Source organism: Ictalurus furcatus, chromosome 1, assembly GCF_023375685.1.
Source record: "Ictalurus furcatus strain D&B chromosome 1, Billie_1.0, whole genome shotgun sequence".
Classification (NCBI taxonomy): domain Eukaryota; kingdom Metazoa; phylum Chordata; class Actinopteri; order Siluriformes; family Ictaluridae; genus Ictalurus; species Ictalurus furcatus.
Genome location: NC_071255.1, coordinates 7643147 through 7668363, shown reverse-complemented (window position 1 = coordinate 7668363; position 25217 = coordinate 7643147). Strand labels below are relative to the sequence as shown.

At 39.8% G+C, this 25217-nt stretch overlaps 2 protein-coding genes across 5 annotated transcripts; both read left to right on the top strand.

The window, feature by feature from the left end:
- Positions 1–34: 34 nt before the first annotated feature.
- Positions 35–12211, top strand: smg9 (SMG9 nonsense mediated mRNA decay factor). 2 transcript variants are annotated; one of them, XM_053622968.1, is made up of 14 exons: positions 35–351; positions 446–610; positions 696–770; positions 2595–2820; positions 2973–3070; positions 3206–3318; positions 4303–4414; positions 6388–6483; positions 6955–7040; positions 7755–7861; positions 9012–9119; positions 9323–9448; positions 9697–9841; positions 11179–12211. In XM_053622968.1, exons 2-14 carry the CDS (start codon positions 467–469, stop codon positions 11255–11257), a joined length of 1515 nt encoding a protein of 504 aa, XP_053478943.1. In that variant the 5' UTR covers positions 35–351; positions 446–466; the 3' UTR covers positions 11258–12211. The 2 variants fall into 2 exon arrangements, with proteins under 2 accessions (XP_053478943.1, XP_053478951.1); XM_053622976.1 differs by lacking the exon at positions 35–351 and having other exon boundaries at positions 538–610; positions 696–789.
- Positions 12212–13158: 947 nt separating this feature from the next.
- On the top strand, positions 13159–18678 carry si:dkey-79d12.4 (serine-rich adhesin for platelets). 3 transcript variants are annotated; one of them, XM_053622948.1, is made up of 3 exons: positions 13159–13704; positions 15079–15171; positions 15409–18678. In XM_053622948.1, exons 2-3 carry the CDS (start codon positions 15097–15099, stop codon positions 18406–18408), a joined length of 3075 nt encoding a protein of 1024 aa, XP_053478923.1. In that variant the 5' UTR covers positions 13159–13704; positions 15079–15096; the 3' UTR covers positions 18409–18678. The 3 variants fall into 3 exon arrangements, with proteins under 3 accessions (XP_053478923.1, XP_053478931.1, XP_053478914.1); XM_053622956.1 differs by lacking the exon at positions 13159–13704 and adding an exon at positions 14133–14642; XM_053622939.1 differs by lacking the exon at positions 13159–13704 and adding an exon at positions 14134–14881.
- Positions 18679–25217: the final 6539 nt, after the last annotated feature.

Here is a 25217-nt window from a genome sequence, read left to right as displayed (position 1 = left end):
CGATGTTCTCTCACGACCATCTCTTTATTTTGGTCCTTCATGTTTTACCCGGATCAGGAAAACGTTGCGCAGGCTAGGTCAGCGTGCTAGTCAGCATCCCAAAGACTCTGCTTTAAATAAACAAACCATTACTACTTAAATAAGCTGTAGGTTTATAATAAAATGTCTGAACTGAATTGTGACCATTTTCCGCTTCATTTTTGTTAGCATTAGTGGTCCGCAAAAATAGCACGAGCTGACTGCCAGCCGTTGCAACTTAAATAACACTAAAGAGCACAACGTAAACAACATTGCACAGCCTATGTAGGCTACCTATACAGAGAACAAGAAGACGTGTGGACTTCCTGTCAAGTAAGTAACTGTCTTGACATTTAAATTAGGGTTTCGTTGTTTTGTATATCAGTCTCGTGCGACTGACAAATTCATCACGCTATATTTCTGTCAGTTTGTAAGGTAACGTAGTAAGATGTCGGAGTCTGGGCACAGCCAGCCTGGAATGTACGGACAGGGACGGAGGAGACGAAGACGGAGAGATAGGGAACCTGGACCACCTGGACAAAATCTCTCCGGACCGAGTCGGGATAGAGACTACGGCCCACGGGAGAGGAGGGTAGGGTTATTATTGTTTGGTCAAGCATTAGATCAGAGCGTTATATTAAATGCAATAAGGTGTTTTTCTCTCCATGGTGTTTTAGGATGGGAGTGAGGAGCCATCTGGCCCACTTCTTCAGAAAACTCCAATTATTCTGGCCAAACCACCGGGAGAAAGGGTGAGTCTGGGGGAAACATGTAAGTGACATCAATACCTAGGGTAGTATTGCTTTTTGGGCAGTGTTTGTTGTTGACTTTCCTATGTATGTATTGATATTCATCACAGTAAGTGTATTATCCTGTTCAGGGTCCAGATCCTATCCTGGGCATGGGATACCGGTCCGGTGCAATGCACCACGAACACATACATTCACTTACTCATTCACACATAGGGAGAACTTAGCATAGCCAGTCCTCATACTGACTTGTTTTTTGGAAGGTGGAGGAAACCCACATTTTCAACACGAGAACATGTGAAGTTCCACACAGACGGTATCCCGAGCCGAGGCTCGAACCAGGGACTCGAGAGCTGTGAGGTGGAAGTGCGCACCGTGCTTTTCAGTCCTGTTATTTGACGTGATCAGGGCCAGCGGATGTCATTTTGGCAGTCTAGATGAAATTACACAGTTTGCCTATCGCACGAAGAACTCCCATCAGACGTTATCGGACGCGCGTCATGCTGGGAAAAGTGGTGCCGGATTAATTGTCCAAATGATCTCCGATTGAGCTGTTAGGGGATTGGATTCATTTTGAGATGAGAGCATTTATTTGCATGTCTTGCAGTGTGAGCAGCCTCACAAAGCCTTCTCACAAACGTGAATGGAGTTTTCCAGAATTTGCATGACTGTGCGAGGCAAAGTCAAGTCAGCCACATGGCACTAAAAGAGCATGCATGGCATATGGACAAAATGCACAGCAGACAGGGGGCTTGAGCTGTGGTGTTGATCTATGATGCATCTTCATTATCCTTCCGAGACAGGGAGCAGATGTGGGAATGGGGAAAATGTTGGCAGGTGAAACGTTCATATGGGTCACATTTGAGCACCCATGTTGTGCCATGTCAGGCTACGTAGTGTGAGTGGTCACCAGGAGAGTTTTTAAAATCCTGCTGGTTTTATTTGTTTTTATCATGCGGCTGTCACATGTTTGAATCCAAATGATGCCAAGATAGTATACCTGTCCAGCTCTTTGGGTGAGAACAACCCCCTTGTTTGCGTCTCCCGCTGTTTACCAGACTGAAAGTATGCGAGCGTCAATTTGAAAAAGACTGCACTTGTCCACGTCTGTGGTATCTCTTATGATCATGGGGAAGCTTTGATAATTGGATAGAAATTGGCAATGACTAAATCTGAGAGATTGAGCAACAGGATAGAATCGAGTGCCACATAATTGATGCACGATTTGATACGCAAATCCATCAAACGCATCTCTTCATGATTTGCTCCAATATCTAGAGTTCAAGCAGTCCTTACCTCGTGGTCTCCCAAACAAAATGACATGTACCATCCTCTTTTTATGCACCATCTCTCTCTAATTAAGCACAAAATACCATACTCTGCCATCAAATGCAATCAATCCCAATGACACAGATTTAAACATTTTTTTGCTGCTGCGATAAAGTGCCACTCTGAGCAGCACGTGGATGAGTTTGGTTGTGTTTTTATTCAAGCTTAGAATCTTGTGAGTATTAAGTGCTTGCACAGCATCTTAGAACTGATGAACAACTTAAGTCATCTTGTAACTAATGGTTTTCTACATAAAGAAGATAACAGCAAATAAATAAACTTTATTCAGTGCAGTATGGTGATTCTGCCCGGAATGCCATATGTCACGATGTAACACATTCATTATAAAATCTGCTTGTGATATTGTTTGGGGAATTTATTATCTCTTGACTATTCCTGTTTTATTTTCCCCTCCGTACGTTAATCTGGGTGTTATCAACCTCAACCTTTCTCATTGTCCATCGTTCTTTTTTTGATGATGAGCACGTGCTCTTTCAGGCGAAGCCGAGTGCTGCTGTCAGTGGTGCTCCGTTAGAGAAGCCAATTATGCTGATAAAAGCCAGAGATGAAGGAGGCAAACCGGGCAGCACACCAGACGCTGCTCCTCCAGTTTCTGGCTCCGGAGCAGCTAAGCTGGAGAGGGAGGGTCAACGTCCAACACAGCCCGTGTATCAGATCCAGAATCGCGGAATGGCTTCGACTGCATCCACCTGTGCTGTTGATCGTGAGTTGTTCTCAGATACCTTTTTTTTTTTTTTCTGTCAGTCACACAACTCACACAAGGGGGCTTCTTGTTCTGTTATAGACATGCTGTGTGTTTTCCTGCACGTCACATTACAAATCCCATTAACATTTGCATTCATTTTTCATTGCCAGCTGTTATTGGGCAGACGAAGCTCCTCCCTCCTGAGAAAATGAAGCACAGCATTAAACTAGTGGATGACCAGATGAATTGGTGTGACAGCGCTATGGAGGTAAGAGTCCATTAACCTTGTATTAGTTGGAACTGTTTTGTTTCTAATAAGGTCTGAAAGACTTTAATTTTTAAACAGACATCCATTCATATCTATATGTAGCTTCATTGCAAGCTGTGTGCCTCTCTGTCTTAGTATCTGCGGGACCAGACTGACATGCTGGTTGTGGGTGTCCTAGGGCTCCAGGGGATGGGAAAGTCCACCATCATGTCTCTTCTCTCAGCCAACATGCCCGAAGAAGACCAAAGGTAAATGGGTACACCATGGTTCTTTACTGTGTGACTGGTGTTCAAATGATAGGATTATACAGCTAGGTATAGAATTAACGTTGACCGCCTAATGAAGGTGATAACAATTCTGAATACTGTATTTTAAGTTTAAGTGAATAACAAACATATATCTATCGCTGGGGAGTTCTTGAATAAATATAGTAGATGAAAGGCCATTAGAGGCAGTGATACAGTATAATAAGGGTTGCACGATGTAAGGAATTGTTCTAATGTGAACAATTATACCTTAAATGATTTTTTATTTTTTAAACCCACTGCTGAAGTACAGTATAACTTCAACGAACACATATTTCGGTCTCACCAAATTCAGACTTGCTGCCTTTTTTTTTTTCCGAAAATAAGCATGGCAACGTGTTCAGACATGAGTCGTGTGTGCAGTCTGTTTACAGTTAGAGCAGCCTCTGTCAATACCTGTTTTGAAGGAACCAAAACAAATTTAGCTAATAATTATATTTAATATGATTATTCAGTCCGTACAGGATTTGGCAGAGTTTTTTCCGTGATTGTTGCGACCAAAAATGCTTGTGAACTGAGCACGTGCGTATATCTCCTTTCAGTGGATTTTCTGAATAAGGTGTTTGAATGCAACAAATTTCCGATTAAAAACAGACATATTCCAAGGGTGGGAATCAGAATATTGTCTTAATCTGAATCGGGCAATCAGATTAGGGCGTTTTACATGACTCAATATTAATTATATTGGAATATCGGAATATTGATGTGCATGTAAACGTAGTCAATGTCCCATATTGTCCCAACAACCCATTCTGAGCTCATCTGTGCTGTACTATAATGCAGCAACATCAGTGCACATATTTTTGTCTCGTTTAGTATCCTTTCTCAAAACTTGATCATTAGAAATGGAGTTATTGATCATACTGGTGACATTGAAAATACAGTTCCTTATGTCTAACAGTGTAATTGGTGCCTTGTGCTGTGCAGGGCATACGTGTTCAGGGCCCAGACGCAGGAGATCAAAGAGAGAGGGGGCAACCAAACCAGTGGAATCGACTTCTACATTACACAAGAGAGAGTCATCTTCCTGGACACACAGGTTAATCTGATACTCTCTGCTTTTTGTTCTCGGAGTTGTTCTCATTGTCCATTACCGATACTGCTGTATTCTGTCTTCCTGTGTGGTCTTTACTGAGATTAGTTAGGTCGTTCTGAGAGGTAAATCCTATTAGAAAGTCGAGGGTAAATTTTACTACTAGTCTGAGTGGCTTTATCAGTTCTGCGTTAATATCAAGTTAGATCACAAGTTTCAAACCCTTGTCCAGGTGAACCCCCTTTTCAACTTTAAAAAAAAAAGTTTTCTGCGCTAACACACCCAGTTTAACCCTTGTGCGTCAATTAAAAAAAAAATTCACACATAGGTCCATAGAGGAAGAAAAAGTTCTTTTTTTTTTTTTTTTTTTTTAAACCAGCATCAGTTCTAATCATAATGACCAAATGTTCATTCATTTTCAGAATTTTAACCCTTTAAATGCTGGTTTGTTTACATAATGCACAGATGTTTTTTATGGAAAAAAAAGAAAAATATTAATTATTTTCTCTATAATAAATGCTAAGTGAAATTTTTTTTCTTTGATTATTACAGTGTTTGATATGTCAGTGATGAACAACAATATTAATTTTGATGCATTCACATTTTTTATGCAGTGTCAGATTTAAAAAAAAAAAAACAAACAAACAAACAAAAAAAACATGTATCACTCAGGTTCATAAAGGACAAAAATGTCCATGTCAAAAAAACTGTCACAGAAATATTATACGGTATAATAATAATTTTTTTTTTTTTTTTACACTTTCACTGACTTCAATTTTTTACCAGCATCAGTTCTGATTATAATTACCAAACATTCAGTTCATTCTGGGGTCTTTACATAATGCAAAAAATCTTCAAAGCTCAGTAACCTTGTTTGACTCGTATGCATGGAGTGGGATTTGTGATTTCCAGTACAATATAATTTCTTTCGTTCAAACTGTTCACACACACACAAACAATTTTCAGTATACATCCACACACGCACAATTATAGCTGCATCATTTATTCAGCTGGTCTGCGGTACTCTATAATACAGCAGAATCAGAAAAAAGGAAAAGCATGGATTTTCTCCACAGGCCAGTGGTTCTCAACCCGGGGGATGCGGAGAGATCGGAAGGGCGCACAAATTGTTTTCAAGAAAAAAAAAAACACAGACAGGGCAATCATTTGGGTGTATTTTATTTTTTATGAAAAACCCCGCGTTCCCTCTCCCGCTGCATTTTTTTTTTGTTCGGGCGTGGTGGAGCTTAGTCTGTCTTTTATCTAGCTGTCAGTGCAGACCAGTGTTGCTAACTTAACATAGCCAACGACAAATCTAGTGTCTTTCTGGACAAACCTTAGGAACTTTCCAAATGTGGTTACTCCAAGCCCAAGGTTGGAGTTAAACGTGTAGTGAAATGTCCTTCGACATTTAGCGTTTGTCACATTTATCACCTTGATTAACTGCTACCAGTTTTATGGCATGTAACAGTAGCTTCATTTTGTCCTGAGAATTAAAGCCTCTCTGATGGCCAGGATGACTAAATCAATAAGGGAGATGTATAAAAATATCATTATGTAGGAGTGCAGTGCATAAAATCATGCAGATTCCCTCTGTAGCCTCAGATTCCTGTTCTTGGCTGACCGAAATGGAACCTGATGTGGTCTTTTGCTGTTGTAACCCGTCTTCAAGATGCTTTTTTGCTTGCTGTAGTTGTAAAGAGTGGTTATTTGAGTTGCCATAGACTTCCTGTCAGCTCAAACCAGTCTGGCCATTCTCTGATAAGAAATGCAGAAAGAACTTCCGCTCACTGAATGTTCTTCTGTCGTCCGTCCGTGTCCCCCCCCCCCCCATTCTGATGTTTAATGTGAACATTTGACCTTTAACTACATGATTTTTTGGAGTTTTTTTTTTTTTTTTTTTGCACTGCTGCCACGTGATTGGCTGATGTTATTGAAATTATTTTGCTGATGTTATTGATGCTTGGGCTTTTTTCCAGCCAATTCTGAGTCCTTCAATCTTGGATCATCTCATCAATAATGACCGCAAGCTGCCACCAGAGTATAACCTGCCACACACGTATGTGGAGATGCAGGTCAGTCTGTAACAACTAGGAAGTATGCTTTATTAATAATGAAAAGGTGCTCAAAAAAGAAATGTACTAAATCTAGTCCATTAAAATGTAGTTCACATCCATGTGTGTTTAACTTCTGTGAAAGCTTTAGTAAAAGATTAAAATATCCTTCATATTTTCACCTAGTATAGTATTATAATATCAGCTTTTCTTTTAGTCATTTATTTTATCCTGTTTCTCAGTTGTACTTGCTTGGGTTTTGCAAAAAGGTTGAAATATTTCTTAAAGTAATATGTCTTAAGCTGTATACAAAAGCCTTTGTACTATTTTCTACGTTTAGCCTTTTTCTACGTAGACTTTTTCTACGTCAATAGCCTTTGTACTATTTACTAAGCCTACAACTATTTTCATTTGGACATATTTAAAGCACATGTATGAGCAGTGTGGAAAATTGTTTCTTAACTCTTTCATTGTCTCCTGTTGTGTCTTTAGTCTCTACAGATAGCTGCTTTTCTCTTCACTGTGTGCCATGTTGTAATCGTGGTTCAGGACTGGTTTACAGACATCAACCTCTATAGGTAAGAAGTACAGGTCGACCGATTGATCGGTTTTGCCGATTAATCTGCACCGATAACCGGTTGCCTGAACTATCGGTTATCTGCAAAAATCCACATGGTGGTGTCCTTTGCAGCAGCAGCTGAGACGGGTTCGTATACAGTACGAGCGCGGCCTCTAGAAGCGAAACAAAAACTATCACTGACAGATTTTGTTGTGTTATTTGAAGTGGTTTTTTTTTTTAATTCATTTTGGATGTTAGCAACATTTTACTTTGTGTTATGTTTTCATTCAGTATCAGTTTGAAAAACTGTTGGTAGATGAATCGGTTATGCACTATCGGTCGACCTCTAGTAAGAAGTCGTCTTTATTCAGGACATGCCGTAATGCTTGTGTACATGGTGTAATGCTTCAGTTATGCCGTTAAAAAATAGTTAATGGTCAATGATCTCCACCATCTAACCCAAATTGTCACCAGTGGATTTCCTATTATGAGATTTCTAAATGTTTTTATTTTTTATTTATTTATTTTAAATAAATAACATTTACAGAGATATTTCACATAAACATAGACCTATGGAAATTGATGCTCCACTCACTCTAAAAACAATTATTGGTATGTTAATATTGGTAAATATTAGTGGTATCTTTTTGACAATTGGTTATTGTTGTATGTTGTATAGAGAAAGTACCATGAACACTAAATTTGATATGAATTGTTTTCTATTGCTAATCAGGTTTTTACAAACCGCTGAGATGCTGAAGCCTTCGACTCCGTCTGCCAGCCACGACAGTGGAGGTTCATCAGGACCAGATGATGGATCAGAATACTATCCTCACCTCAGTAAGCCTAGTTCTACTAAGCTCACGTCAGTGTTAGCGCTTTGTGATTTGACTTTTGGCAGTGAAATAACAGCAGTCATTTCAAAATTCCCTCTTGTCTGTCTTTTAACAATTAACTTATATTGCCTAGCATAACCACTGCTCTTGAATTTCTCTCCTTGCTCTCATAATTTTGAATGCAGCAGCACATTTTGTCAGCCAATAAAAATAGGTTTTGGGCTGTTAGGATAAAACTGATTGTGCACTATGTAAATGATTAAAGAACAAGTCTGAGTGAGGGCAAGTTCAATTTAACTCAGAACTCAGGGGGATCATACATTAGTTAGCTAGCCCACCAGGCAAGTGAAAGCTGCCCAGTCCCATCTTTTGTTTGCCCAGAGACCTAATTGACTAGGCCCCCAAAAAAAGGTAGCTAACATAATGTAATGAAGTATTACCAGCTAACTGGCTAGCATTAATATAGTCACAAATGTTTATATAAATTCCCATGTAGGGGATAACTCGGACACAGACGCATCCTTTTGTAAGCATGTTTCTAATGTTGTGTTTGTGCCATTGACAAAAAGTCAGAAATGCATTGGTCAGTATTTGGCTATGAGCTATGGTGTCCTCTTTTCACATTACTTGTAAAAGATTACTCGAGTCTTTCCAGCATCTTTATTTTCTCTCGACGAATTTTACACTCCACTTTATTTTGTTTGGTTTTGTCAGTGCTTCCACGTACATGCAGGTTTCTGATTCTGAAAAGATCATCTGCCATCCTTCACGCTAATTAATCTGACTAGTAAAAGCCAATTCAGAGCAAGTAACCTGCGCTATAGTTACAACACCGAGATTCATAGCACGACCGCAAAGAACATTTTGTTTAGGTATACATACCAAATAATGGACTATTCTTTCTCTTGTTGAACCAGAGAAGTAAATAATGCTGCCTGTGACTGCCAGAATACTGAGCATACTTGTCTGCCAAGCAACTATTAATTAAAATAAATAAATACCTAACCCAGACATCTAATCTTTTTATCGTGGAGAATGATGGAGAATAAATTCTAATCAGGTTGTAATTAAGAGCATGCAGATATTTAAGGCTTACATATTGGCATCAGTTGGTAAAGACCAACCTGCACATTTGTTGTGACCGTGTTTTGTAGTTTTTTTGCAGAACAAAGCAAGAAGGGAGGAGTTTTGTCCCCGAAACCTGAAAGATATGCACATGGTTGTGGACAAACTGATGGCCCATTCCCACCTGAAATATAAAGGTTTATCCAGAAAGCATCTTTTCATTATGAATAAAGCGTACTTCTTAGCACTTTTAACATTTAGCCCCAATTTTAGTTAGCGTTTTCTGTTTTCACTTACTTTTACTTTACGGGACTTTTTTTTTTTTAAGGATTACTTTTACATGTACAGGATGTGCAATTGTGTCTTGGATATAAGATACTTGTGTGTTGTTGCTTTTCAGGCATGCTATCCATGTTGGACTGTAATATATTCCCTGGACTGGACCGGGACTACCTTGAACATGAAGTAAATCTCTTCCTTTTGCCCATTTTGGAGAATGATGGAGATGACGCTTTGACAAGAGCAGGTCTGAATTTTATGTTAATTCATCATTGTGGAGAGTGCCTACATGAATATACTGTAGAACGTGGGTGAATATTAGGCAGTAATATCGGTATTGCCATACGAATGGTTTCTTATGAGAATTTTCACAACTCTAAAACCTTTCTTTTGATCTAAATTGATAAAACTGCTTTCTAACCTTGGGTTCTAGAAAATGCTGCTGACACAGTGCTGAAAACATTTAACTGATGAGTTTGTGTTTGTGTTTGTCAGGATCTGGATCTGGTCCTCTTTTCTCTCTGCTGCCTGGCTACAAAGGCCACCCGAGCTTTTCCTCTCTGGTGACCAAACTGCGTAGCCAAGTCCTGGCCATGTCCCGCAATCAGCTCTCCCACACCATCCTCACTGAGAAAAACTGGTACGCCAAGTCGAGTTTGACAATCAAACAGCGAACATGAATAAAAATTCTAGGTTTCTGTCATGACAGGATTCGTGAAGATAAGTGAAAATCTGAAGTTACTGTTCAGCTTAAATGTAGTCATCGATGTAACTATTTATTCTTTCAAATACTTTCAGAATATACACTTAGTCTATATTTTCCTCGTTATTTTAATCTCACAGCAGTTTTCAGTTCTGTAAATACCTATAACAGGGTGCAGAAGTCTACTACCAACAACTGTGACACTGACTACGTTTACATGGACAGCAGTAATCTAATTATTGACCTTACTCTGAGTAAGATAATAATGTGATTAAGGTGTTTACATGTGTCGCTTGTAGAATACTCCTCTCATGTACCCGTTTTACATGTTATAGAACATAATTAGATTAACGGCACACGTCATTACGTCACCGCACCACGCCGTCCAACGTCCCTCCAGAATTTCACGTATCGACATACAGTTCAGCTTCGTTATGGTGCCGTATACAGTTTTGGGTGTTTTTATTTAATTTTTTTACGAATGCTTTAAGTGCAAGTTAATTATTTGTCATGCTATACATGCAAATAGACGACTGCTTGAAGCCGTGGGCTGCGTCCCAAACCGTGTACTTACAGTCTATATAGTAGCCGAGATACATGTATTTTTCCCCACTGCAGGCCTATAGTAGGCAAGTATGCGGTTTGGGACGCAGCCGATCTCTCTTGTTCGCCGTAAAATGTTGTGAACTACCATGTGTGATCGTGTCCTGTCGCAAAATGCGGTAAAAACTCTCACACGACGTTAATAATGTGATTAAGGTGTGTACATGTCTGTAATACACATCGATAATGCGACTAAAACAGGAATACTCCACATGTCTTAATTCGATTATTGCTTACTTAGAGTATGACCTTAATCAGATTAAGGTAATTAAAAATTGCTGTTTACATGGTAGTTTCTTAATCAAACTATCGTCTTAATCGGGTTAAGAGTGGATTATTGTTGTCCATGTAAACGCACAGTTTGTTATTTCTCTTTTAATTTGTAACTGGGGCAGCTTTTTGCCATATGAGAAATTCCTGTATGAATTGAAAAAGTCTATCTAAATATTATGCTATATATTTGGATTTTACAAATAATTGACACCCTATTTTCACTTTAAGTGCTAATAGAAACTGTTGCCTGTAGTCATCACTTGTAGTCATGACTTGCACCAAATTTTGCTGCAGTCTACTTTCTCTTTAATATCATTATTTTTATTGGTGGTTTAATAACTTCTGATGTACTGGACTTTATGTATGTTCATATACGTGGCTTGTTTATACCTGCACAGGTTCCACTATGCTGCCAGAATTTGGGATGGGGTAAAGAAGTCCTCAGCGCTATCCGAATACAGCCGCTTACTGTCGTAAACCAGACAAGCTGTGGAGAAAGTCCCTCAACTTCACATGCACTAAGGCTTTGCAACAGTGTTACCTTTTGCTACACAGAGGCAGTGTCCTGCATGTTCAACTAGAACAGGGCTGACTTTTCACTGGAGCACTTGATGTTCAGACAACAGCTACAGGCTGCATACTCTCTGTTGTAGCTTAAACAGGGACTTATAGCAAGCATGCTTGCTACGAATGTTAAATCTTCTACCAGCTTTCTGACTGTGCTGGACTACATCAGAGGTTTAGGGCAAAGAGCTGAACTCGGAAAAGCACTGCGTTTTTTTAAAAAGAAACAATCCCTTAAGAGACGTTAGTACCTTTTTATTTTATTATTATTATTATTTTTTTTTGCTCTTATGCACTCATTTTCATCAACTGCTCTAATCTGGTCAGGGTCATGGTGGATCCAGAGCCCCTCCCCAGTACCCTGGATGTAAGGTGGGAATAAACTCACAGGGCATCATGCACACGCTTTAACGCGTTTTATCTTACCATGTCAAGTAAGTGGATTAGCTATGAGGAAAAGGGAGAACCTCGAAAAAAAATACCACAAAGACACAGGGAGAACATGTACAGAAACTCCAGACAGACAGACAGACAGTAACTGGAGCTCAGGATCAGACTGGGGACCCTGGAGCTGTGAAGTGGCAATCCCACCTTGCTGCCTATTTATTTGCTGTCAATTTTAAAAAATGTTAAAAGTAGGTTGTAAGATTAGTTTGTATGGAACAAAATTGTTTAATAAAACAACATGAAAGTTTAACCAATTGCAATGATTAAGATGACTGTAATATAAGTGTATCAGGTGCGTCAACAATGCTGAAGGTATTGAACATCTTGATGTCATTATTGGATTGAGCAACAGTCCACTTTTAATAAAAAGAAACAATAAAAATATCCATTTTACAGTGTCTTATCCATTTAACGGCAACGTGAGGCTGGATGTAGCCATTAAAAATGGGTAAATTGTGTCCATATTGGGATGCATGTGATCAGTAACAATATTCAAATAGGCTGGCTTCAGATAGCGGTCGATGTGTATTAAGGGGCCCAGTGTGCGTCAGGAAGACATTTCCCCCCCCCACTATTACATTCCCATCCCCAGCCTGAACTGTTGAAACAGGGCAGGTTGGGTCCATGGACTCATGCTGTTGGTGCCAAATTCTGACCCTACCATCTGCATCCTCAGAGTCCTGTTCTGGGCTGACACGAGTGGAACCTGTTGTAATCCATCCACCTCAAGGTTTGATGTGTGTAGTTATTTGAGTAATCATAACCTTTTCAGCTCAAAACCAGCCTGGCCATTCTCTTCCGCTCGAATCAACAAGGATTCCACTCACTGGATGTTTTTGTTTTTCTATACCATTCTGTGTAAACTCTAGATACAGTTGTGCCTGAAAATCCCAGGTGATTGGCGGTTTCTGAAATACTCAAATCAGCCCATTTGGCCCCAACAACCGTGCCATAGTCAGTCACTGACATCATTTCTTTTCCCTGTTGATGCTTGATGTGGTCAGTAAGGGAAGCTCTTGGCCTGGGTCTGCATGGTTTTATGCATTGTGCTGCTGCCACATAATTGGCTGATGGTAAAATTGCATGAATGAACAGGTGTACTGGTGTTCCTAAAGAAGTGGTTAGTGAGTGTATACCCAATGTGACAACAATATAGTTATGTCTAATAAACTTGCAGAAATAGTCTTATTTAAAAAAACAAAAAAAACCCCAGCAAATCTGTTGTGCTTGATACACATAGCAGAGTAACACCTGCTAAGATGCCACTGTCATCAGGGTCACTGCTGTGCTAAAAATAGCTCACAAATGGCACCCAAATAATAAATTGTCACTGGAGGTCCCTGATTGTGTGCAGTAAATGTGCACATACAGAGTGGCCTATATGGTAGGTGTACCTGAAAAAATGAGCAGTAAAGATACAAGATAGGAAGGTGTATTTAATGCAGTAAACCTGTGTGTGTTTGTGTGCGCGCTATCGATAATTCGGTCTATCCTCTAGCAAGCCTTACTTTGTGACGTATTTCCGGGTCCATAAACGTAATCAGAATACGAAGGAAACAGGGTCGGATTGTTGTTTGACTATCACGCCAGGTTATGATTTTGTGCCACTTTAATTTAATAATTGGCACTTTATTATTAAACAGTCATTTTTTTTCAACGTGGGGAGTAAAAAATGTCCAAAAATTGATATTGTGGCTGTGGACAAGAAAGTGGCACTTTGCAGATCCTGCCCAAACACTCACATATTAGACATAAGTGGACGGTGTTTATTTCCCCCCGCCCCGAGAATTTCAGACATACACTAACTCTTCGGCACAGTTCAGCTCGGATTACAGCAGCTCACAGGGTTTGAAAAGTTATTAAAGGATGAAGTCATTCCAACTTTACTGGACCTGACTACAAACCCACACCATGTACGTATTTCCGGGTTTTTTTTTTTTTTTAACCGTACACTGTATTTTCTCTAGCTAAATAAGTACACTAAGCGGCTTCTCGCACAGTTACTCGGGTGGAAATGCGTGAACGATTCGCTTATGTTTTTAATGCCATGGACGCAACTGCCAGAGAAGGAAGCCTAAACCCCGGGGTGTGGGCGGGACTACACCTGGTGGGCGGGGTAACGCGTGCGATTGGTTGAAACACAGAGACCTTGTGCGGGTGACGTCATTTTCATGCGCAGCTACCACTGCAGAATTGTGTTATATATATATATATATATATATATATATATATATATATATATATATATATATATATATGTATAAATAATATATGGAAATTGGCTCGAGTTTGGTCTATAAACATAAAACTAGAACTAAACTGCCAATTGCACCCTTCCTTTTTCACAGATCACTAGACGGCTTTGGTTGCCGCATTATACACAGGAAACAGCAAGTGAAAAAAAATATATTACTAAAGTATTCTTAAAGGCACAGTAACAAAACACACCCTTCTCTTTAACCCAGATCTTTTGCGTTTGGAGAAGACCAGAGAAAACAATATTTAATTTCAAAGTACTGCTGTATGACGTCACTTTCCAACACTGGGGTGTCAGAGAATTAATTTAAATTGTTATGCATAAAAACAGATCATCCGAATGCTTATTTGTCCTTCTAATATAGGTTATACACGTGAGTGAAGCAGTGCAAACAATACACTTGGAAACGGAACTGTTATTTTAGTCTTATGAAAAAACGGACTGAATTCACTGACGGACCAGCGCCTGCGCAGTACTAAGAGGAAATGGCATCACGGACTCGTTTAATTGAACGACCTGCGCTTGCGCACATCCCAACACAGGATTATATCACAAATAAACGCAGCGACTACAAATTATATGCCATGATAAAGAGTATGTATTACAGGGGAGGGGGGGCTGTGGCGAGTACAGTATAACCGTCTCCCAAAATGCAGCTTTACCAGTGCCTCAAAGCAAACTTCGCTGAAGACGTAATCCTCATGGCAGTTTGTTTGGTTAGCTTGCTAAGAAAGTTTGAAAAAAAATGCGGTAGCTGGCCCAATATTCTTCTGTCAAACTGCGCCGTTTCTCTCATCAAAACTACCTGAATTTGGATGTCTTCATCGGTTTAGGTACAACTTTCCCGACTTTCCTTCTTCTTGGAGGTCACTGGAATGATTCAATTAATTGATTACTTGCCCAGAAATAATTATATTCAACCAGTGAATATATTGCTGTTTTTATTTATGTATTATTATAATTTTTAAATTGGTATGTATTCGTTGAAGTGTGCTAGTACAAATGAGTAACTCTTCCCATGGTGTTTCAGCTGCTGAGTGCCGTTGCCATGGAGATTGCCTGTGAGGAGATGGCGCGTGCAGTTGGTGCTGAACTACAGCGAGATGAAATCACAGTTAATGAAGTAAGTTGCTGGTTAAAGTGGGAACAAACATGAGCAATGCAGTTCTCATGTTTATATTTCTCGGCGAACGTATTTTGTGCTCACGTTGGCCGATATTGTACGGGTGCCACATGTATGCCGTTGCAAAAAAATTATTTATGAAAACAGGCAGATTAAGTTGAATGATCTAAGTTCATTACTAAGAACTGTTTATAATGTTAATTGATTTGTTGTGATGGTTTGTTTTTGTTTTTTTAGTGCACAGTGACCTTGCGTGTACCAAAGCTGGAGTCCTCCAGTGAGGACGAGGATGTTTCGGGAGGATTCGGCGGTGATGTGTGCTGCATGTGTAGGGGACGCATTGCTTTTCTGGACCACCAGCCTGAGCATCTGATCAAGCACAAAGATGAGGCGTATTGCCACTTCTGCCAGACAAACTTCTCCCTCATGAACTCGCTGGCCTTGCACCTGAAAACTACCCATCCCGAGTACCATATATTCTGTAAACGCTGCAAGGTGTACATGGGGCGACATCTAACAAAGGAGTGGACTGCAGAAACTGACAAGATCCCAGAGACCCCAAAAGAGGAACCTCTGGACGAGGAGGTGGAGGAGGTCATAATTGAGAACGAGGAGGTGGAAATAAAGTATGTGAAGGAGGAAGAGGAGGAGGTTGTTGTTGGAAAGATGGAGGAAAGAGAAGAAAACAGCATTACAGCGACTCCAGAGGATAAAAAGATGGTCACCAGAACTTTGCATGATCACACCTATTTCTCCACACAAACTTGCAGTTCTATCAGGGATACTACAAATAATGCTGTTATGTACACCAGCAGTGAAAATGTGCTTGTTTTTATTAATGAAACGGACACTAGAACATCCCCTGAAGACTCGTATATGAAAAGCGAGCAGCAGGACACCCCAGTGGATGATCAGACGGTGTGCAGAGGCGTACGTGATCATACTTACTCTTCCATTCAAAGCCTTATAAATCCCATGCTTCCTGCAAAACAAGTTATAAACTCCAGCACTGAAAGCATGGACGTGTTTAATAATAAAACAGACACTCCGATATCCCCTAAGGACCCAGAAAGTACTGAAAGTGAACAGGATCGGATATGGAAGCATGAGTTGATGTGCAGGGGCTTGCTTGATCATACTTACTTCTCCAGACAAATCCTCGCAAATCACACAGTTCTCTCAAAACAAGTACCTTCACTTAACACTTGCAGGTCAAGTATACACAACGCCAGCCAAGAAAAATGCTTGAAAATCCAAAACCACAGAAATAATGTCACTATGACTGATCAAGGAACCACTCAGCACTCTAGTGCACCTATGTTGGAATCATCACAGTTGGAGTATAATATTAAGGTGGAGGATGACCTTTGTGAATTTAAACCCGTTCAGGAGGATGTAGTGAAAGGAGATGAGGAAAGTATTCGGAGACGTGACCCTGAGGACACTGATTCTTCACCCACAGATAACTTGGAATACACATCTCAGGATGACTCTGATACAATATCTTGCACATCCGCAGACTATAATTGTGACACTGTGGAGGAAGATTGCACAATCACCAGTTGGAATGCTTATCAGAAACATTGTGAAATCGCGAACCAGAAATCACTCGACTCTGTAGATTCTGTGAATTCAAATCCTGCAACCAGTTTGTATAAAGACTTACAGATCAGCACTAGCCTTAGCAAAGATCCAATCACAGAGAAGTCTATGAAGCTGTACACATGCTTGCTGTTTAAATGTTCTCTGTGTGGAAGTGTGTTCATCACTGAAGAAAAGTTACTGAACCATCAAGTAGAGAAGCACCCTTTGGCCAAATATGTGTGTGTGAGGTGCCTGAAACTATTTCCCAAACAGAGTGTCTTCCTACAGCATGTTTGTAGCATGTCCAAGGGGTTTCGCAGAGAATCATTATCCCCATCCAACAACTCAAACAAAACAAAAGAGCCACTGCACACGTTTCTGAATTTGGTGCCCTCGCCTGCTGCTACAGAGTCTTCTAAGCAACCCCACAGCGGTCAGAGAGTCAACGTTATTAATACAGCTAAGAATCTTGGAACTGTGTCGAAGTCCACATCACATTCATTGCCCAACCCACCCAATTCATGCACCCAAAAGGTTCCAGTACAAGTCACGGCCACTAGGTCAAGTTCTGCCGAGAAGAAGAAGGCGCCACATTTAGTCTTAAATGAAAACCAAGGACAAGTGATGACTCCCATTTCTGCAGTTACTCAGAATCAAATTGGACAGGTGCAGGTTTTAAGTCCGTTGCAGGCCAATGTGGTGACTCAGACCCCTTCTTCTTCTACTTCTACTTTATCAGCTTCTTCTTCTTTATCATCATCTTCTACTTTATCAGCTTCTTCCCCTTCTTCTTCTCCTTCCTCTTCTTCTTCTTCTTCTCCTTCATCTTCTTCCCAGATCCTCCTTTCTTCCCAGGGCCAAGGACAAATGACATCCATTTCCACAGTTACTCAAAGAAAAAGTGCACGGATGCAGGATTTAACTCCATTGCAGAGCAAAGTGGTGGCCCACACTCCTACAGGCAGTGCAGCATTGACTATGAGCGTTGTCTTGCCTCAGAACCCCTCATCATTTGGAGTCCACTTACCTCATCCTTTACTATCTCAAGCCTGTAGCTCCGAGTCAATTCCATCCCAAACAGGCCAACAACCTGAATCCAGTGTTCCCTTCCTGGATATTTGTAGGTCTTCTCCATCTACTCAGATCCTTCCTTCATCCCAGGCGCCTTTAAAAATAGTGGCCATGTTTGTGAACCAGAGCAAGGAGCTGGCCCTGCAGAAGCGCATGCGCCAGAGTTGGCGCGCCAAAGCTGTGTTTTCATGCCGCCAGTGTGGCGCTGTTTCACGCCAGTTCTCACTGGGTGTGCGCCACCGCTACCAGCACCGTGGGCCACGCCTCCACAGATGCCAGTGTGGCCGAGCCTTCCAGCAGCGCATGCACCTGCTGCGCCATCAGGTTCAGCATGCTGAGGCCACACGCTATGTCTGCGCTGCCTGTGGCCAGATGTTCAGTGGTACGCAGAAGCTGGCCTGCCATAGGCCCCTATTCAGGGTCACACCAACAAATAAGAAAAGAAATGCAAAAAAAGAGTGCAGGAACATGTTTCAGTGCTACTGCGGCCTTTCCTTTATGAGACCTGCTGCCTTATTGTGGCATTTGTTAAAAAACTCAAAAACCCGCAAACCACGCTTAAAAGGTGTCAGACTTACTTGATTTTGCTTGATTCTTTGCAGTAAATTACTGTGTAAATTGCAGTCGCTTAAGTTTCAAAGTGAAATGGGGTGCTGTTACATGTGCAGTGCGAGTCACTAAAGACTACTAGAATGGTTATATTTTTCTGCTGTAAAACAATCCTTAATGGAGAGGTGGGCATTAAAATCCCTGTGATGTTGGACTGGATAATCATGAGTTGTTGTGAGTCTGATTAATGTACACTCATTATTACATGCCATTTTATATAAAACAGATGCTTTGTGAATGTTGTATTTGTTGTTGGGATTCAATTTCTGGGGCAGATCTTGCCATCTTTGTTGACAGTAGTTGGACCTCTGTATTTTGCATACAGGAAAAAGGTTGTAATGTTTTTTCTTTTTCTCCCCCCAGAGGTGTATATTAGCCCAGTAATGGACACCTTTGCACACCACTACACTCTTGGGGGGGGGGGGAGTCTTTGACTCCTTAAGGTTTCTTGAGCTTGTACCTCAAAAGGAACCTTTTAAAGGTTGTATGTAGAATCCTACAACAAGCTTCTCCACTACCACTAATCTAGAAATCATTTTCATATGCAAAATACTGAACACTTAATTGGCAGAAATAGACTCCTAAGAGTGCATCAGATATGTTTGACCACTAGAGGGAGCTACTTCAAAAAGAAATGCATCAGAGTCAGCGTCTTTTGTGGAGAACACTACCTCAGTTTTAATAAACTTGAAAACAGGATTTAGTAATAAAGAGTTTTTCCATTACAGAAGCGTCCTTGAGATTGTGTGAAGTCATTTCATGGTGGGACTACAGTTTTTTTTTTTCCCCAGTTGCTTAAGGAGGACTAGTGAAATGTTAACACTCCTACAAACACCACAACAGGAACAACCACTGGATAAGGGCTGATATTTACTATAACAGCCCTGCGACATTTCACCGTTCATATTGCTCTGCTTGTCTGCGTTTGCTACATAAATTTACAATTCTAGCGATAGTTCATTACATTGAAACTGGTACTGCACTTGCTACACTTCTGTGTGTTTTCATGGTGACACGTAACACTCTACCCTGCTGGGGCTTTTTGAGAACTATTTTCATTAACGGAGAAAAAGTCTACAAAATAAATGTAAAACTGTTAAAAAAAAATTAATTCCACATTATTTTGTTAGCTAAATTAACTTTAATGGAGATATGATAATCATTGTTAATGTGATCAATAACATCAACATATCAATAACAGTTTACTGTACACTCATATTGGGTACACACATTGTTGTTTATATAGGTGTTAAAAAAATAAATAAATAAAAATAAATAAAATGGAATGCCATCATCTTTATGTGAGGTGTAAACCGATGCATCTCACAGAGGAATGACAAATTGTTTTTCCAGTGTTTGATGGGGTATGATGTCTGTTTAAGCCAGGGGTTCCCAAGCTTTTCCAGGGCAAGGCCCCCCAAATGGCATTAACATTTGACCGAGGCCCCCCTTTAGCAAAATATCTTTAAAACATTAAAAAATACATACTTCTGAATATATTCCCCTTTTTTAAATTAAAAATTACCTCTTTCATCTTTACATTACATTACATGAGGAATTGATTGATTGATTGTGTGTGTGTGTGTGTGTGTGTGTGTGTGTGGTTGTCTGAGAGTGAGAATCATGTATTTATTTATTTTTCACACCAAATTGTTCAGGCCAACCCGAGCGCCCCCTGGCGGCCCCCACTTTGAAAACCACTGCAACTGAAGCAACTGAAGAAAAACTGGGTATATGCCATTATTTATGGCATATAAGTTTTCCATAAACAAACTTCAGCATGAATAAACCATGTTAATAAAATAAGAAAATAACACACATTGACTTTTGTTTTAGTTGGTTTTTAATACACCTGCACTGATGAATGTTTATTCAACCCATTATTAAATCCATATAAAGGCTGTATAAATTAAGGTTAATTAAAAACATGTTAAGGTGTTCATTTATATAGGTCATTGTGAGCTTAATTTTACTTATTCGTGGTATTATTATGGTATGAATCTTTTAATGCAGGCATTGTTCATTTTGTTTATTAAAAACAATTAATGCAAGTGTAAGTTACTTTGGTAATGTTGCATACGTTTATATTAATGCTGAAGTTCATGGTTTGTGAAACGAATGTGTTAAATAATGTTAAACCTTAATGTAAATTGTTACCAAAAACTGCCAAATCTGTACAGTCACTTCATAGAGGTGTTATTAATTACACATAAGCGAAACCCTATGGAAGTTTTGTTTAGTTGTATTTGTAGTACAGTGTTCTCCACTAATATTGGCACCGTTGATAAATATGAGCAAAGGCGGCTGAAAAATGGTCTTTATTGTTTTGATTTTTGTTAAAAAAAATTCACAAACCTACTCTGCTCTCATGGATATATATATATAAAAAAGCAAACAAAACACACGCTTATATGAATTCATATGAGAAAAATATATTTGAAGTATATTCCCATTGATATTTTCAATTTTTTTAGTACACCTATGAACAGCCTATGAAATTGTTCAACCATTACTTATTGTTTCACAGGGATATAAAAATGAGGTAGCACAGCCCAAATCCCCTTAGTCATTCATAACAATGGGTAAGACCAAGAAATATAGCTGTGATGTGCGGCAAAAGGTTGTTGAGCTTCACAAAATAGGAAGTGGCTGTGAGAAAATAGCACAAGCATTAAAAATGCCCATTTCCACCATCAGGGCAATAATTAAGAAGCTCCAGTCAACTGGAAATGTTATGAATCAATCTGGAAGAGGACGTGTGTCTATATCGTCTCAACGCACTATGAAGAGGATGATTCGAGTGGCCAAAAAATCTCCAAGGATCACAGCTGGAGAATTGCAAAAGTTAGTTGTGTCTTGTGGTCAGAAATTCAACAAAATTACAATCCGAAGTCACCTACATCACCACAAGTTGTATGGAAGGGTTTCAAGAAAAAAGCCTCTACTCTCATCCAAAAACAAACTCGAGCGTCTTCAGGTTGCCAGACACTACTGGAACTTCAAATGGGATCGGGTTCTATGGTCAGATGAAACCAAAATAGAGCTTTTAGCAATAAACACCAGACGTGGTTTTGGCGCACACAGAAAGGAAGCCATATGGAAAAGTACCTCATGCCCACGGTTAAATACGGTGGTGGCTCTTTAATGTTTTGGGACTGTTTTTCTGCCAGACGACCTGGACATTTTGTTAGGAAACATGGCATCATGGACTCAAATATCAACAGATATTAAATGAAAACCTGACTGCCTCTGCCAGAAAGCTTCAAATGGGGCGTGGTTGGATCTTCCAGCAGGACAATGATCCAAAACATACATCAAAACCAACACAAAAATGGTTTACTGACCACAAAATCAAGGTCCTGCCATGTGCCATCCCAGTCCCCTGACTTGAAACCCATTGAAAACCTGTGGGGTGAACTGAAGAGGAGAGTCCACCAACGTGAACCTCAAAATTTGTGGGATCTGGAGAGATTCTATATGGAGGAATGGTCTCAGATCCCTCGCCATGTATTCTCCAACCTCATCAGGCATTATAGGAGAACACTGTTAGCTTGGCAAAGGGAGGTAGCACAAAGTATTGACCAATAATTGTGGCACACATATATTTAAGAAAGATATTTTTTTGCATAAACCTGTGTTTTGTTTGCAATTGTTTGATATCCATGAGAGCAATTTTTGTGAATATTATGAACAAAAGATCAAAAGCTTAAACAATAAAGGCAATTTATCACAGCCTTCTTTCCTCATATTTACCAAGGGTGCCAATATTAGTGGCGGGTACTGTAAATGCAGTTGGAGAAAGGGAGCATGGGATTCCTCAGTATAGATAACAGAACAAGACATTCACTTTTCCTGGCTCTGCAGCAGGATTCAACAAAATACTTCAACAATACCTCAACTTAGCGCTTTATAGAGCTTACTTTCTCTGCACCTATTATAATACAATTGTGATGTGCTCACAGTGATCCATTGAAGAAAAGAATAGGAAAAGTCAGTATTATAGACAGTGAGAAATCACTTGTGTCAAAGAGCAAAAACCACACTGATCCATGTTAAAAAAAACAGATTGTGGTTACAAGAACTATTCTTATTTTCACAGTTATGGGGAAACCTAACACAGTTTTATCAAATGATATGGCTCAGACAAGATTATAGCAATCTATACTAATATAAGTCCTAGTTATTTTATTGAAAGTGGTACAACAGATACAACGGTGTCTTCATTTTTTTATCTTGAGACCAAATTTAGGGGAAAAAAACATAGCTTATCTGTTAGTAGCTTAAAAAAAAAAACAAATGCTATGCTTAATTGTCCTTATTACATTGGCTTTTAATTCACGTGAATGGTTTAATATGTTAGTTTTAAGTATGTTCGGTTCTGTTGGACTAGTGATGTGTAAATAAGGATTTTACAGATTTACACACCAGTTATATTCCTTAATTACAGCAACTAATTCCTGGCAAATTAAACACACCATTTGCTCTGAACTATGTCAAAATATTTTGCCAGAATGCTTGAAAGATCCTTTATTGGCTTTCTGTTTTTCAGTAATGGCTGCAATCCAGAGTCTAGGCTGCAGCCTGAAGACTTCACCGCAGCCCTCCAACCCTGTAATTGCAACACAAAACTATAAGTGTCAATACGGGATGCAAACTCATCATGGGTGGAAAAGGTGACGAAGATGTGGCAAACCAAAGTGCTAATTTTTTAAAATTCAATATGCAAAACAGTGTTATGCTAACCTGACCAACTACACCTACCTCTGCATTTGTCGCATGGTCGATGGGAGACACTGGCATTTTTATATTCTTCCTTATCTTTTCAGGTGTTGGTGTCTCTTTTGCTCCTGCTGTTGGTGTCTTGCTTACTGAAATCTGTAGCGCACTAATACTGAGTTGATAAAATGTTGCAGACTCTCTGCTTGTGTGAGCCATGTCAGCCCTTACTACTGAGGTTGATAGTTTTAACACAAAGAATACATTTAGCATGTCCTGATGTGTCAACCTTAAAGAAATCTGACAATGGAAATGTGTGTGCTGCAGCCTTGATGTCCATAGCTGATGTCTTCAGCCAGCTCCAGCTCTACTTGCATCTCACACCTGCCTCAATCTGCTTTACCAGTACATTTACATTTATGGCATTTGGCAGACGCCCTTATCCAGAACAACTTACATTTATCTCATTTATACAACTGAGCAGTTGAGGGTTAAGGGCCTTGCCCAAGGGCCCAACAGTGGTAGCTTGGCAGTGCTGAGGCTTGAACTCCTGACCTTCTGATCAGTAATCCAGAGCCTTTAACCACTGCCCCATCATTAAGTAAATGATCAAAAACATCGCCAAGCATCTTGCATTTACTCACAATTTTGTCATTGTGACACCGCTATGTAAACAGAACGTCGTGTGTGGGTGTTGGATGTGGCGGAGTTGAGGGTGGTGACTAGTAAAAAATAATGTGGTTTTTGCTCTTAAATCTAAAATCCTGGGCTTAGATATGATGTTTATAAATTGATTTCACAACCACTACAAGAAAACCTGTCACAGGGTAATTTCAATTCAACTTCCGTCATTTTCAGTGAGCTTGGCGTTTGCTCCCTTCTAAAGTGACATAATTAAGGCTGCTGTAACAAGCTTTCTGTTTTAACTGTCATAAGCAACGTAGGTCCATTTTAGCTCAATGTCTGCACTGTTGCTTCATGAATTAGTCTCATGTTCCTAAACAAATCCCAAAGCAAATTGTTTAATTACGTCGTGGTCATGACAGTATTAGCCTTGCTAATATTATCTTAGCATAAAGAAAATGGAACCATCAGGGGCACATTAAAATTAACATTAAGTTGGCACTTTGGCATGAGGAGCTCAACTTATGTTATAATCTTCAGCAAAATAGTAACGTTAGTAATGTTAAAGGAGTAGTCCCAGAGCCCTAACGTCAGTATGGTTATACAAGTGGAATTTGGAAAAACAAGTACGTTCAATAAAGTTAGACTACACAGAAATAATATTAACACCTAACATTACATCCAAATTGTGATGGCTAGCATTTGCTAAATCAAAACAACTTAACCTAATTAGGCTAATTAACAGTTCCAAGCTTGACATATCATCATACATGCCAATAAGGGTTATCATAACTCTACTGTAAGAAATCCACCCATACAGAATTCAAAAACTCATCAGATCTACACAAATCACACTCATTTAAAACAGAGATTTTTGCCCAAAGGTGACAAGTTTGCATTCCGAAATTAGAATTTTATTTAGGGTAGTCACCAAACTACCCTAGCTTCTATACTGCTTATCCTTTTCAGGGTCGTGGGGAACCTGGAGCCTATCTCAGGGAGCATCAGGCACAAGGCAGGGTACACCCTGGATAGGGTGCCAGTCCATCGCAGGGCACAATCACACACCCATTCATACACTACGGACACTTTGGACATGCCAATCAGCTTACCATGCATGTCTTTGGACTGGGGGAGGAAACTAGAGTACCCAGAGGAAACCCCCACAGCATGGGGAGAACATGCAAACTCCCACACGGTGGGAATCGAACCCCTGACCCTGGAGGTGTGAGGCAAACGTGCTAACCACTAAGCCACCGTGCACCCACAGGGATATTGTGGCATCAAGAAATTTAACTCCACCTGGCCATTTCTAGAAGGTTCTAGAGATGTCAAAAATACACCTAAAATTCAGTATATAGGTCAATATTATAAAACATCAAACACATAGTCTAGATTGTTGGCTAAAATAGAAAAAAATGCTGTTTTTTATTCATTTTTGT

Coding starts and splice junctions, on each gene's coding strand:
- smg9 (XM_053622968.1), top strand. CDS start 467: ATGTCGGAGTCTGGGCACAGCCAGCCTGGAATGTACGGACAGGGACGG. Junction 3,319..4,302: donor ATGCCCGAAGAAGACCAAAG/GTAAATGGGTAC, acceptor TGTGCTGTGCAG/GGCATACGTGTTCAGGGCCC. Junction 4,415..6,387: donor TCATCTTCCTGGACACACAG/GTTAATCTGATA, acceptor GCTTTTTTCCAG/CCAATTCTGAGTCCTTCAAT.
- si:dkey-79d12.4 (XM_053622948.1), top strand. CDS start 15,097: ATGGAGATTGCCTGTGAGGAGATGGCGCGTGCAGTTGGTGCTGAACTA. Junction 15,172..15,408: donor ATGAAATCACAGTTAATGAA/GTAAGTTGCTGG, acceptor TTGTTTTTTTAG/TGCACAGTGACCTTGCGTGT.